The sequence below is a fragment of the Salmo salar genome, chromosome ssa12 (assembly GCF_905237065.1).
Source record: "Salmo salar chromosome ssa12, Ssal_v3.1, whole genome shotgun sequence".
NCBI classification, from domain to species: Eukaryota; Metazoa; Chordata; class Actinopteri; order Salmoniformes; family Salmonidae; genus Salmo; species Salmo salar.
The window spans coordinates 60167168-60183374 of NC_059453.1; the positions used below are offsets into that span (position 1 = coordinate 60167168).

Sequence of the window (16207 nt, forward strand, 5' to 3'; positions counted from 1 at the left end):
AAGCGTCTCAATTCCAGGGAAGCTAGGTGGACCCTGCTTTTTCCCCGGTTTAACTTCTCTCTCTCCTACCGACCGGGATCCAAGAATATCAAGTCGGATGCGCTGTCACTCCGCTATAGAGACCATCCTTCCCACCTCGTGCCTGACGATAGCACTCAGCTGGGGAATAGGGAAGCAGGTCCGTGAGGCGCAGCGTTCCCAGCCGGTGCCCAGATAACCGGATGTTTGTTCCTTACGCTGTCCGCCCCTCGGTCCTGGAGTGGGCCCACTCCTCCAGGCTTACCTGCTACCCGGGCTCCCGTCGGACCCTGGTTTTTGTGCGGCAACGCTGTTGGTGGCCTACCATGGTTCCGGACGTCTCGATGTTCATCGCAGTCTGCACGATCTGTGCGCAGAACAGGACTACTCGGCAAGCTCCGGCTGGTCTCCTTCAACCACTGGCTGTCCCTCACCATCCCTGGTCTCACATATCTCTGGATGTCGTCACGGGTCTCCCCCCATCTGATGGCAACACCGCCATCCTGACAGTGGTGGACCCGTTTTCCAAAGCCGCTCATTTCATTCCTCTCCCCAAGCTACCCTATGCCAAAAAGATGGCCCAGCTCATGGTGCAGCACGTCTTCCGGATCCATGGACTCCCTGTGGACATGGTCTCTGACTGGAAAACTCAGTTCTCATCCCGGTTCTGGAAGGTGTTCTGCACACTCATTGGGTCGTCAGCCAGCCTGTCCTCCGGGTTCCACCCTCAGTCCAACGGCCAGTCGGAGCGAGCCAATCAAGACCTGGAGACGACTCTTCACTGCATGGTCTCTGCCAACCCCACCTCCTGGAGCCAGCAAGTCGTGTGGGTTGAATACGCCCGCAACACCCTCCACTGCTCTGCCACCGGGCTCTCACCTTTCGAGTGTTCCCTGGGTTATCAGCCCCCGCTCTTCCCGGAGGAAGAGGTCGGCATACCCTCAGCCCAGATGTTTGTCTGCCGCTGTTGCCGTACCTGGAAGAGAGCCCGGTCAGCTCTTCTCAAGACTACCTCCAGGTATCGGCAACAAGCAGACCCCGGCTCCCTGCTATTGTCTTGGGCAGAGGGTATGGCTGTCCACTCAAGATCTGCCCCTCCGGGTGGAGTCCTGCAAACATCCCCCCGTTTTATCGGCCCTTTCCCCATCTCCAAGATTATTAGCCCCTCTGCTGTTCGTCTTCTGTTGCCCCGTACCCTCTGTATACATCCCACTTTTCATGTGTCTAGGATTAAACCTATGTCTTACAGCCCTTTGTCTCCTATTTCCAGATGTCCTGAATAGTGTTATGTTTGGGGCAAATCCAATACAGCACATTACTGAGTACCACTCTCCATATTTTCAATCATAGGGGTGACTGCATCATGGTATGGGTATGCTTGTAATCGTTAAGGACTGAGTAGTTTTTCAGGACAAAAAAATAACAGAATGGAGCTAAGCACATGCAAAATCCTAGAGGAAAACCTGATTCAGTCTGCTTTCCACCAGACAATGGGAGATGAATTAATCTTTCAGCAGGACAATAACCTAAAACATAAGGCCAAATATGCACTGGAGTTGTTACCAAGACAACATTGAATGTTCCTGAGTGGCCTATTTACAGTTTTGACATAAATGGGATTGGAAATCTATGGCAAGACTTGAAAATAGCTGCCTAGCAATGATCAACAACCAACTCGACAGAGCTTGAATAATTTTTTAAGAATAATGTGGAAATATTGTACAATCCAAGTGTACAAAGCTCTTAGAGACTTATCCAGAAAGACTCACAGCTGTAATCGCTGCCAAAGGTGATTCTAATATGTATTGACTCAGAGGTGTGAATATTTATGTAAATTTGATATTTCTGCATTTCATTTTCAATACATTTGCAAAAATGTTTACAAAAACATGGGTGAGAAAATAAATCTGGGTGAGAAAGAAATGGGTGAGAAAATAAATCTAACACAACAAAATGTGGAATAAGTCAAGGGATATGAATACTTTCTGAAGGCACTGTATATGTGTGTGGAGATGTGCTACGTCCCTCATAACACTTCTCAGGTCCAAGTAACCTCTAGTTAACCTGAGGTCTTCCTCACCAGTTTTCACTCTCCTTATGTCCTGCTGGGCCTGCCCCAGACCATAATAACAGCCAACCACCCACAGTTAATATCAACCAAATGATCATCCTACCCAGCTTCCAAAGGAATATGAAGGAATAAGTAGGACGTGACCTGCAGGACTCTTTGCCACATTTAATATTAAAAAACTCCGCCCACAGGTCAATTCGGTGTTAAAAAGATGTAATGGCAGGTATGTTGGTGACAGCCCTTTCACAGACTCTCCTTCACAACCAGACAACCAACCATTCCACTACTGGAGTATCCCCTGCATCCTTCAAGCTGGGATAAAATTCCAGTTAGTCAATGGGTCTTGTTGACACGCAAGCTGCATCTGCTGAGTGCCTGCACCCAACTGTTTTAGAATTGGAAACTGTCAAACAGGAAGGATACTGGCCTTGTCGCTGCAGCTTGCCCAAAATGACCAGTTAGCTGTGCAAGCTCGTCAGGCCCTGCCAGAACTACAACCACCACGGGCTACTTTGTCTCCTCACCCTGTTAGGACACTCTCATGTTCTGGTCACCTCAAACATTTTTAATCAACCTTGCACACTTAGTTTCATTGGCTAAAATTCAGAGTTGTACATATACGCTTCTAGAGTAGATGACTGTTGTATTACAGTTTGCTTTCCTGTAACTTGGTTACGCTTCTGTGTGCGTGTGTCGTGAAAGGCTTGTTATTATATTTTGCAGGAATTGTCCACTGTTGATATGCTGTAAATCTGTGAATGACATTTTAAACATGAACACACATTAAACACTATTTGGCTTCAGCTATTCAAACACAATGTGTGTGTGGCAGCGCCACCCCTAGTCCTAGATATACCAAGAGCCTTATGAAACCCTTTTAAAAAGACAGAGTAACACAATACAAAATAAATAACTATGCAGGTAAAGGTTTTTGAGTGTAATTATGTTGACCATGTTGGATTCAGTGTTGCACACAAGAAAAAGAAATACATATTTACACCGGATTTAACCTCCATCAAATGGTACTATGGCAGCCATATTAGATGTTGGACGCCATATTGGATTTGAGGTTAAATCCATGGTGGCCCCAAAGATAGTCTGTGGTGGCCCCTGACTTAATTGCAAGAGTAGGGGCTAAACTTACAAAATCCTTCAAAGAACTTAATTCCAATGTCTGAGCCCACTTGTTTTCCTTAGAGCCGGTGACAATAGTCACAACATTTAAAAAAAACATGTAACTGTATGTATTTTCATTAGGCAGGAGCATACAGCACTGAATGAGAGCAAATTTGACTTGGAAAGTTGTCTATTAGTCAGCTACCAAAAAGTAGAGCTTACAATCATCATAAATATTCAAGTTTACATTTCTGCCTGTTGTATTTCTGTGTTGACAGCTCTATATTTCCAAGATGCATTAAGATATCCTAATGATGTTTGTTTGTGTGTGTAGGAAAGACAATTGACTACTTGTATTTAAAATAAATGCAATATCAGAGCTTGCAATATTGGGTTACATGAGTGTATGCGGCCCATCATCCCTCCAGCCAGGCATTATTCTGCACTTTTTGAGTTTAGGGCAGGGATCATCAACTAGTAGTCTAGAAGGGGAGCTACCTTCGGTAGGAGTCGTGACAACTAGATTCAGCCGGGAGTTGATTTGTTCTTGAGCGGATGGTCTGGGGGCCGGAACATAATTACAAATCATTTGTAGACTGCAAATTGACCGCAAGAAGCCCTAACAGATATAACGTTTGACTAAAACATAATCATTTCAAACCTTGCTTACATTTGTATACGATCACGTTTGCATTCTTCACTCTAGCAGTCCAGAGTTCATTGCAATATTGAAAACTTAGCAAAGTTAACATTGACGTGGCATAATGCAGTTTTTCATTCAGTGATATAAAAAACAATGAAGACTTCTTTGTCAGAAAGCTTCATGCTCAATATCCTTGTCTGATAAATTAAGTAAACAAATGCATTTAACACAAATTATAGGAATAATATAAAACTTTGGGAAGCGCTCTCGATATAGGCTTATTGAAACCTCGCATGCTTATGCAAATGTGTAATTACCATATATGTAGTTTTGTGGTTTAAGATAATAAGAAAACCTTATCTGGAAGAATGAAATTACATTAATTTCTAATACAAAATGTCTCTGACAGGCAATATTGTTGCTTTACACTGGGTTTCCCTATATTCTATGGTGACGTGTCCCAGGATCGCCTTTCCGTTAGTGTTGATACATTCTAATACCGGCGATGATGCCTCTGACTGTTACATTGTATCTTTGTCTGTTACATAGTGTTCCAATTCATTCAAATGTCCTACTGCTAAATGATGACTGACTTTACAATTTGCTATTCAAAGTTTTATACAGCATTTTCAAGTAATTACCAATCATCAATCATAACATGGACCAGTTTTAGCCTTTAGCCTACACATTCGTTGTGAACAGAGTATTAGAATACACCATCATAGTATTACACAATGAACGAATAAAGCTCTTCTCGTGACCATCTGTATCAATTTACTGATGTCACTATTTTACATTCATTTGATCCAATGGATCCTATGTTTGTTTTTGGTGCAAGTGCAACCAGAGTTTCTCGTCACAACTGTCATGAACTATTATGGTACCCTCAGGCACACAGGTTAAGGGGCTTCGTTCTCAGACAGAGGCTGCTATTATAACAATTTATTTCACATGTATGTGTTAAAATGGATTCGTTGCTAATGGATTCTTCTCTGTGTTGGGACAGGCCAGGTATCTGCAGAAGAGTCTGCGGAAGACATCTCCCCACATGCAACAGTCGATGAGGAGGAGGAAGATGAAGAAGAGGATGAGGTGCTGGTGGAGGAAGATCAGGTCCCAGGCTCAGTATGTGACGTTGTTCGAATTGGGATGAAAGCGGCTTCTATTGTCCCTGCCAAACTAATGTAAGTACTATTTTCTCATTTCAGTGCATTTAATCTAGTTTCTTTCCATTGCATTTTGAAATCTCTCAGGAATCAGAAGATGACTTAGATGAAGATGCTGCAGTTGGAAATGTAACCTCTCACCCTGATGCTGACACCACCATCATCTTTGTGACCGGGGAAGGTTAGTCTTCTCTTCCTTTATGGATATTCATTCTGTGTAAGTTAAAGGGAAATATGCAAGACAGCATGAAATGGAATTATTCATTCACATCAATGGTTTAATTTGTATATCATTGTGCCCTCCATCCAGAGTTCCCAGCCAATGAGACTGCTAAGTTCCTGGTGGGTTTCGCCAATTAGGGAAGCCAGGATTTCACTGTCCATTCCCTGGAGGCCTCCTTCCGTTACCCTCAGGACTCCCAGTTCTACATCCAGAACGTGAGTCTGGGTTCTGGGACACATGATGCTTGCATGCCTCATCTGAGAAATAGAAAGTCCCCTTGAAAACACACATCATTATGTAACACGTTATACGTTATAATGGGGTTTGTAGTCTGTTTACTTCCAATTTATTATCTAACAATTACTAGAATATAAACTTCTTATAAAGCCTTTACAAACCCAGTAACGTATGTTACCCATAATAGAGAGCAATAGTAATGTTGTCTTTTTGTTGGTACTAACTCCGCCATGATTCGTTGGACAAAGCCTATGGTAAAATTAAAATTTGTAGGGTTTTTGGCTAAACTCCAAAAATAAGGACCGTTGTAAACACAGGCTTAGGAGATCTTATACGTTTTGTTCTATGAAATAATCTTCATCAGCTAATGTCGCTTTTTGTGAATTTTGAAGCATTTATGTAATAAAAAAAGCACAAAAGGCTTCATAATTCATAAAGGTCATGTTAACCCTTAGCCTACAATTTCTGTGCCCCAGCGGAAATCTAATTAACATTAAAAAAATCCCCATCAAATCCGTCTGTTTAAGCTAGAGATATCTGTTTTTTTGCATGGGCTGCGTCTCAATTCACGACATCCGCCGATATTGCCCTTCCGAATTTGCGGTGAAGGGTGGCAGAGCTAGAGCAGTGTTTGTTAGACCATGAGACATCCCGAAAATCGGTCTTCTCAGAAATACGTCTGAACGGCTTGGCCTACAAAGTATTATGACCCCTTTATGGTGATGAGACTCTCACGAACACAATGGTGTTTTCCGTTTTGCTCATAAGACTCGTCTGAATGTCCCTGGTACCAGTTTAAAAAATGAATGGAACTACAGTATGGAGATAGTTTACTGCCTACAACAAGGGGATAAATATTGTACATAAATTGTTTCCGGATTTTCCTTATCTCTCAGATGTAGGACAGATGCATCAGAACAAACTTCCTGTAGATGTTTTTTTTTTACTATCTGTTTTTCCATGTAGTGAATCTATTATTCATTGTGTTTCTATTGGCTAATAGCAGTAATGCCCACTCAGAACAGCCTCAATTTGTCGGGGCATAGACTCTACAATATGTCGGCCCATGTTGATTCCAATGCTACCCACAGTTGTGTCAAGTTGCCTGGCTATCCTTTGGGTGGTGGAGCATTCTTGATACACACGGGAAACTATTGAGTGTGAAAAACCCAGCAGCATTGCAGTTCTTGACACAAACTGGTGTGCCTCGCACCTACTCTCATTTGCACATGCTGTATATAGACTTTTTCTACTGTATTATTGACTGTATGTTTGTTTATTCCATGTGTAACTCTATGTTGTTGTATGTGTCGAACTGCTTTGCTTTATCTTGGCCAGGTAGCAGTTGCAAATGAGAACTTGTTCTCAACTAGCCTACCTGGTTAAATAAAGGCGAAATTAAAAAATGAAAACTACCATACCACATACACAATCCATGTATCAATTGTCTCAAGGCTTAAAAATGATTCTTTAACCTGTCTCCTCCTCTTCATCTATATTGATTTGAAGTGGATTTAACAAGTGACATCACCTGGATTCACCTGTTCAGTCTGTCATGGAAATAGAGGGTCATGTTAATGTTTTGTATACTCAGTGTACATGGAATACACTGTAAAAGGCAGTTTTGGGAACTTTCTGCTATTGTTGATCAGAAAAGTAGACAACATGTTTTTGGTATCTAGTTCACAGCCTTGCCCCTGAGCACCGTGGTCCAGCCCCAGCAGCAGGCCTCCTTTGAGTACTCCTTCATCCCTGCTCAGTCCATGGCTGGTCGTCCCTTCGGCCTGGTCATCCTACTCAACTACCAGGACAGTGAGGTGAGACTAGATTGATTGATTGATACATTATTATTAGAGTGTCTTGCATCTTTAAGATACCCAGCCCAGGGTTCTTGACTAGATGTTCAGAAATCCCTTGGAATGTATGGCCTGGGGCTGAGGCGCTGATCTTGTGTTTTGACTGTTCCGCAGGGCAACGGTTTCCAGACGGCCATTTACAACCAGACCGTCACTATCGTTGAGCTGGAGGAGGGACTGGATGGAGAGACGTAAGCATTTCTTTGCATACATCAATTCTATTTTTATACTAGTATTTGGTTAAATGAATTTGTGTCAGGTACATTTGTTTAAATATGGCAACAAATGTTATATTGTTTGTCTATATTATTATTTTATTACATTATCCATGAACTGTTAGTATGACACATTTGGCTTTGTTTCTCCTCCAGAATGTTTATGTACATCTTCCTGACTGGACTTGCCTTGGCGATCTTTGGCATGTATCAGGTGCTGGAGTCTAGGACGCTACGAGTCTTCTCAACATTTTCATCTAAATTGTGATAGTCTGAAATATCTCCAGCTCTTTACATGTGGTGGTGATTGTTACATAAAAAATTAGCACCGGGGTAAATTAAGTGATGACGTTTGATCTATGTTGTGCAGAGGAAGAGGCTCCCAGTGAAGGTGGAGACGGGCACCGGTGGGATGAACGATGTGGACATCAGCTGGATTCCCCAGGAGACCCTCAACATCATGAGTAAGTTGAGCTTTGTCATGAGCTTTGATACTCTGCCATAGCTTTCCTCCTGAGTGCAGTGAGACAAATTCATTCTCTGCTTATACAACCACTTTTTTGGAACCGTACTTTGGTTGAAAAGGCGTCCTATTTTTTTCATCTTGTCTGTGCGAAGATGAATATCAACTCAAATTGCTACATTGACCATCCTCTATCTCTCTCTGTTTCTCTCTTTGTCTCTCTTTTACAGGCAAGGCATCGGCATCCCCTAAAGCCTCCCCAAGGAAACGCACCTAGAGAGCGGCTGGAGTAGATCAATAAATCCTTCCATGATGCGGCCATCTTCATATCAATGTCCACCAGGCCCATGTTCAAGGCCCGTGCCATCACAAGCTCCAACAACCCAACCAACATCAACCTCTGGGTGGACCAAGTTAGTTACTCAAGAGCTTTTCGAATATGCCCCCGATACATAGGCCTACACCAAACATTATTGGACTGAAGACAGTGGTGTCATGAATGTGTCCCATTTAGACACCACTCCAGCGGGACATTTTGAGACTGATATGAGACTAAAGACTGAGTAATTGGATCACCATGCCAGACCCATGAAAGATGGGTAAGACGTGGAGTTTTATACCTGCCAAAGAAACCGGTAATGCTACACCAAGTATTTCAATCAACATCTTGTTTTTTAGTTTTTGTTGTACTTTTTGTAAGGAATGCTTTCATTTCTGAAGTATTACGATATTAAGGGTTTTGTTCTATTTCATTCTGTGCCTGACGACTCCCTCAGTTTGTCTACACAGTCAGGAATTGAGATGGTGACCTCCAAGTTCTTCCAAGGGAAGGTTTTCCTTGTTCATGTCATACTTTGAAATATCATAAAGCTGCTGTGAAATGCTCATTGAAGAGAATTTAGGAAGTAAAGGCCACCCGCTACCAAGTTACATTGTTAAATATGAATGATGCAAATGTATTGCAAACAGCACTCGCTGTCAGTGTCAGGTTGTCAGTGTCAGGTTACATTTTCTCCCAGACCATATACCACCACAAATGTACCCACAGTACATTGGTGAAATGCTGTAATTTTTTTCTAAAAAAAATAAAAGGTAAAGAAATCTGGATGAGAAATGTGTTCACTTTCTTGAAATATTTGCCTTTTTTCTTTTCTTTTCTTAAAGTTGAAGTGATGTTCTTTCATGCCGCAATTTATGATGTTCTGAAATATGCACATTATTTGGTCTTTTGATTTTGCTCAGTATTATTCTCAGAAGAAAAAGATGACTGGTGTCAGATAAACAGGGAACCGACTGAGGAGACCAAATATGTACCAATGGGCTATTTGTCTGTTTACTGTCAGCAAATGAGAAACATGGGATGGCACTAAACGTATCTCTGGCGCGGAGCGTCCATGAGGTGAGTGAGAGAAGCGCTCGGAGAGGCAGCACGCACGAAAGGGGCAGGTAACGTCACGGTTGTTACATTCGTTTTGATCGAGAATAAACTGAAACTGATTCTGCAAATGTTAATTAATCGCCTCCTGTTAACACATATATGCCGCAACAAGTCATTTATTTTGATTGATTCATTTTACTTCGCTTTGATTTTATCTCAATTTATGAGCGATTTTGTTGGATCCCACAGATGGCGCAAGGCACCCTCCGCTGGGTTTGATATGGGATATGGGATTTACGTCGGTGAAGATTTCAAGATTTTGTGCATTTATTGCATTAGGTAAGGCTGGATAAAGTATCATTTTAGATTTATTGGTAGAACAATACTTTTTCGTATTGCACGTTTTATAATATCTTGATGAAAAATGTAATATTTTATTAATTAAGGGTGTAGTCTAAATTTAGATGTTGCATGCAGGGTGAGAATAGAGTTTAATTATTTGACAGTGACGAGCCTTTTTCATATTTGAAGAGCTTATCAATAACTCATCATCCCTCAGGTGTGTGTAATAGGATAGATTCTGGAGTGCTTGAAAGATTTTTGGCCAAAAATAGACTTGCAGAGTTGTGTTGATGTATAAAGCATGCATTAATGCACAAATAATTGAAAGCAAATGACAAATATTTTTAAGTATTGTAGTGTCACTTACCCTACATCTAGCATTCTTGTTAGTTTAATAAATTAATCCCATGCATTCACTCAGAACATAAGTATTTATACAATGTCTGCACATATTTCCATGTACATTCATATCCATTCTGATAAATTAAACAATAATTCCTGGTTTTAAACTTTTTGAACCTGTGCAAGCTGAATCATATTGGTGTACTATAACAATATTCATATTGAACAAACAGTAATATAACCACTGCCTACCTTACATCTAGCAAGGCGTTGCTTGTTGGCAGGGGGCAATGGATTGAATGTGAGACAGCCTACAGTGCAGTGGGACTTGGGAATTGAATAGATTTCTTGAAAATGATCCAGGCAAACTAACAAAATCTAGGAGCAGTTGGTCTTTCTTCAGAATCCCAATATAACCCATTCCCTGATTCATTTCAATGTTTTCAATGCTTTTAAAGCGATCATTTCAAGCTGATGTCCCAGACAGTGGCTATTACAGTGGCCTTTGATACCTTATCCCTGACCCTAAGCAATCAATAAGTGAGTGGGAGAGAGGAGAGAGATGAGAGAGAATTATGACAATCATTCTCACAGGTAGCCTATGCTGATTGTATCTAAATCACACTGTCCAAGCAGGCCAAATATCTCCCATGCAACCCTCATCATTAAAACTACATTGAGAGGCAATTTGGAATGACTGGAAGAAAAACGTATCCTGCCAAATCTCCTAAAGTCCTGGGAGGGATGCTGAGGGCTGATATTACTCTGTTTCCTCCATTTTAACTCCAAGAACAACATAGAAGGAGGGTGACCTACTTTTGGCATCCTCCCATTTGTTTCAGAAGACACCCTTTGCTTCAGATAGGGAGGTAGATAAATAACTTGATAAAGGTGATACAAGAGCCTATTGTTATTCTATCATGACATAAAACAATTATATTTGGCCTCTGTAAGTGCAATGCCTGAAATGTACAACGAAACTTATGAGAACAAAAGGGAATTCTTTCCTTAATGCATTTGAATGTATTTTTCTTTCTGTGTTTTGTAGTGTCCCTGGCAGTGGCAAGAGTCTCAGCGGTAGATGTGAAGTGTGAGAATATTTACAGGGACTTCTCTGACTGTGTTCTGGAGTTGGGGGAGAGCATGGATAACTACCAAGAGAATGTGACCAGCGAGATGGGAGTGGAAGCTGTGTGCAGGTGAGAGGGGTGTGTGTGTGTGCAGGGGCGGACTGGGACAGGGACTGGGACAATTTGGCCCTGACATTTTATCCACACTAGCCCATATCACCCTGCCAACTCAAGAATTCAAGAAATACGTTTTTCCATCTAACACGTCCAAGCAGGAATGCATGATTCAATATGGTTTTATGTGCAACCTAATCCAGTGATTGTCATGAATTTTGGGTTGACAATTAGACTACAGGCTAGTTGCTATATTTTACTGTCAGAATCGCACTCCAGAATTTCCTAATTTTTTCAATAGAGATGAATTACATTCATCTTTATGTGCACTATCATAGGTTAATTAATTTGGGGTTCAACACCGAAGGAAGTAGAAACTCAAAACACATTAACTAGATCGCTAACTTAATATAATACCTACTGCTAGTAGCCATGTATACTCAGGTGGCCAGTTTATTAGGTACACGACCCCGTACACAAAAATGGTTCGCTCCTACAGACAGTGAGTCACGTGGCCGTGGCTTGACACCTGCCTGGGGTCAACAGTACAGCCTGGTGTCGGTGGTGTAATGGTGTGGGGAATGTTTTCCTGGCACACGTTAGGACACTTGATACCAATAGAGCAACGTTTGAACGCCACACCTTATAGAATCCATGCCCTGAAGAATTCAGGCTGTTCTGGAGGCAAAGGGGTGTCCGACCAGGTACCTAATAAACTGGTCACTGTGTATTTATCTAACAATAAATGTAAAGTCCTAAAAAAAATGTGTAGGCTACCTGTCTCATAGCTACTAGTTGTGGGCTATGAGACCTTACTATTATAATTAATAGGCCTATACCCTCGCAATGGCCAGTGCGCATTTTGCAGACACGCAGCTCCATATCACAAAGCCATATCAAATATATTGGTTGTAAAATAGTTGCTATTGAGCTGAATATTGGGAGATGAGAAATCAAAAATATACGGACAGAAAGCTGAGACCCTCATCTCTTCGACAGGGACAAGGGGACGAAGCTTCCAAAGCTGGGTTTTCCCCACAATTGCATTTAAAATGTTATACCATCAGAACGCCTAGAGGGCGAGGAGAGTGGCTCGCTCATCACAGCAGCAGGTCCCAGCGAGGACACAGGCACAGGGGCAGGGCAGACACTTTCATTACAGGAATCATGAGGATAATGCACTTTACTGTTTGACCAAATCATGGTTTTAGCTGCGCAAAAAATATAACGTTTGAGTGAGGTGACAATGTAGAATGTGCTCTTTCTATGTTTGTAGGCACCCTCTTCATTTTTTACGATCCATGATCTTGGATGTCAAACTGATGACAGAGTCGGAGCAGGTCTCTTTGCTGATGCCATTTTTTACTTTGAATGTGAGTTTGTTTGACCTCTGCTCAGCTTATAAGAAAACCAGGCTGGCCCATCTTGGTAGGGAGGCTGGTTGTTTCCCACTGATCTGCCGAAGGCTCACTATTGATTACTATAACAGAGAACAGGCCCATGGGCTACCAGCCATGTCACCTTTTAATGGTTTTATTGTTATGTAAAAAATATATTTTTTTGAGTGTGTCAATTTCAACTAGCCCACCCAACTAAAAAATGGTCCAGCCCATCTGGCATCTGAAAGAATTGCCAGATGGCCAATCCGCCCCTGTGTGTGCGTATGTGTGTGTGCAATGTACAGCATCCTCTATCCATCTGCACTTACTGTACGTCTGCGTTTGCAGTGCACCAGGATCTCATGGAACCTGATTACTCTTACGACCATAGGCAGATAGAACGTATATAGAACAGCGTCTGTATTTTACCAAGCATTCTCCTTCTGCTTGTGTATATCAGATCTTGTATTGAAATCCAGCGAGGTGTGTACCTTGCGGAAGAACAGTGGAGAGAAGAAAAAGATGCTGTAACCTCCGAGGGAGATAGCAGAAATGAATGGTGCTGAAACACAGCCACTGTACTGAATAATTTATGACTTTGCTGCAGCAGTAATGAAATTCTGAGGCCATCTTGGGTTTTTTTGTCATCGTTAATGTGTGCATTCCATTACTATAGTACAGTATATTACTGCCTAAAGCTTACACAGGCCTGCCTTTCCTGGGGGAAAAATGTCCCCTTGCAGCGTCAGCTCTTTTTTCTAATCTAATTTCTGTGGCTACAAAATAAAGGAGGGTTGATCTTGCAAAACGCATTAATGTACAGTATTGCTGGACAGTAGTATAAAAACAACAATTCAAAACAATAATACAACAAAAAATACTCCTATAAGACACCTTCAGCCGTATGTTACAGGAGAGCTTTGAAGCCTTGCATGTGCGCCAATTAAAGTGCCAGATAAATCAAACCAATAACATTCTTGAATCCAATAGATTGTAACCAATAGCATGTTTCCATGTCAAATATGAACGAGGCAGTGTATGTGTTGGTGGAAAAAGGGCTTTATAAAATACATTTGATTGATGGATCTTTCACCCCTAGCCACTGGGAGGCGTTCCACACGTGTGCCCTGACGGCACTGTCCGGGTGTCAGGAGGAGGTGGGCTCCATCTGGGAGACCCTGAAGGAAGACTCCAGGAAGATCCGCTTCCAGGGCAGCCTCTTCGACCTGTGCAGCCCCAGCTCGGCCCCCCGCATGCGCTCGCTTCTATCCCCTCTACCCCTGCTGCTCCTAGGCTTGCTGATCCTGGGAGGGCCCATCTGGCCATCCACATAGGTGGGGGATGCCTCCCTCCTCCTCGCTCCCAACCCCATGCACTCTCACATTCCCCGGGGTGGCCGGCTGCATCCTGAGCACATCTGAAAACTGAAGCCAAGGATGGGGGGGGGGGGATCAGTGAGTAGAGAATGAATATGGATTAAGGTTAGCACACAGAGCCATAGACATCTATGGTACTGGGTAATTAGAAGGCTATGATATAACAGAGCCATTGATGTCTGTGGAGAGACGGAGGGATACCTATCTATCTGGGTTACCCCCCTTAGATGTCTATGGCACTAGGTAATTTAGAAGGTTATGTTATCAGGGCCTTAGATGTTAATGTCATCATTATTGATGAGTCTGGATAAAAATACACACCCAAGACCCAAGCAATTGTAATGAAAACCTATTACAGTATACGCCTATGAAAAAAGCAATTTTAAAGCAATTGGTCAATTTTGTTGACAATCAAGTGAATTCTTTCAACTTTGACCTTTTGACCCCTACACACCAGCCCAATGTTTGGTGTTGCATGGCTGCTATAATGACACCAAAAAGGCATTTTTCCATATTTTTGCTCTGTTAATCCATTTCTTTGGTCATCCTGTTACATTAGGTGCTGTTAAAGTCAGGCAATGTTGTTAACTGAAAATATTGTTCCTTGCTTTATTATGCACTTTACAGTAAAATGACTAATTTACCGTTAGTCATTGTGGATAGTTATTCTACCTGAAAATGGTATCTGGTTATGTGAGAATCTTCAGTGTTGTTTTATGAATCTGTCCTGTATGGAAGTCAAAGTGTATGGCTGTCAATTCATTTGATATCATTGAGTCCATAACAACTATACACAACTGTACACATTTCATGTCAAAGCACATTCAACCTTACAATAACACACAGCTTACTGAGTAGAAATAAAGACAAGAGACTTTATTATGAACGCTAAAATATATAGGACTTAAAGTGGTACTCCAGTCTCCTTTTCACCTCAGTTAACACCTGATTTATTTTAAAAAAAGGCGCATCTCAATAGGTGGTCAAGATATGTCATGACATAGCACAAGTGGGGGGGTGGGCCTTTCCTCTTTTGTTCTCTATTGCTCCTCTACTGTTCCGCAAGCAAGGAGGAGGCGGATGACATCACGGAATCCCATCAGACCAACTCCTTAAATGCCCTACTCCTCGAAGTTTGCAGTTGTGTCTAAAAAACACTATTTTGCTCGAAGCATATTTTTTTACCCTTTAGTGTGTGTAGTTTACTGTATTTATACTTGGGATATCTCTTTCAACAGTAAACGTTAAAAAAATCGCTGGAGGACATCTTTAAGTTAAGGATTCTCCTAGGGCACCACCCTGCATTGTTAGCCCTAATGCCTCAGTGCAATACAGTATTTGATGTTGTCAACAGCTGTAATATATCATCAAACTGAGTCAATATAAATATGCAATTGAACTCATTAAGTAGTTTTATAGCAATATATTGTAGTGTTAGTGTATAGGTTTTCTGTTACTGTGCTCTAACCAAATAGGAAATTAGGGGTGAATGCTGACTTAGTGCTCAGACTTTGGCGCAAATCTCTCAATCAAAATCTCCACACACTACTTCAGCCCACACAGGATCATTCTTCTTCTTTTCTTTTGTACCTTTCCAACATTATCTATAGTATGGATCTCTCTCTGCATGGTTGTGTCTAGATATTAGGCTAGATATTCCGTTTAGAATCCATTCCCAAGAGACATAATCCTCCGTAAGCATGTTTGTACTGGTTGTCCTCCACACCTAGTCTGTGCTCCTGAATGTGGTAGCATTCTGTCACCCAATCTGTGTGCCTGGTGCCAAGTGTCCATTATTATTTTTGAACAGCAAAGAGTTTTGCTATTCTCAAAGCATGAGCAATATGTGTTGTAAACACTTTGAGTGACTACTTTCCTTTTCCGTGAGATCGGCAGCTAACGAAAGCATGAAAAATACCACATTATTTAAGGGAGATATCATAACCACCAAGTATATTACTATACATGTATGACTGACTGATTATTGAATTACCACAGAGAATTACCACAGAGAAAAATACATCAGTAAACACTACAGAATGTAAGAATCAATATGTATGTGGTCGTTCAGAGATACCAACTACAGAGTACATTATTTACAAAAAGGCTGTATTAAGTATTGTATTGCAAAGTAATGTGTTTGAAATAAAGTATGAAGTTTGAAATACGACATTCTGTTTATACACGCATGATCACAC

General features: G+C 41.6%; 1 protein-coding gene and 1 pseudogene across 2 annotated transcripts; both read left to right on the forward strand.

Moving 5' to 3' along the window:
• The first annotated feature begins 803 nt into the window (after positions 1-803).
• Positions 804-8309, forward strand: LOC106565492 (translocon-associated protein subunit alpha-like; annotated as a pseudogene).
• Positions 8310-9421: 1112 nt separating this feature from the next.
• On the forward strand, positions 9422-16174 carry nrn1 (neuritin 1). Of its 2 annotated transcripts, NM_001165369.1 has the most exon segments (4): positions 9422-9454; positions 9636-9725; positions 11119-11269; positions 13733-16174. In NM_001165369.1, coding segments are annotated over 3 exon segments (438 nt in total). In that variant the 5' UTR covers positions 9422-9454; positions 9636-9673; the 3' UTR covers positions 13968-16174.
• The last annotated feature ends 33 nt before the right edge of the window (positions 16175-16207 follow it).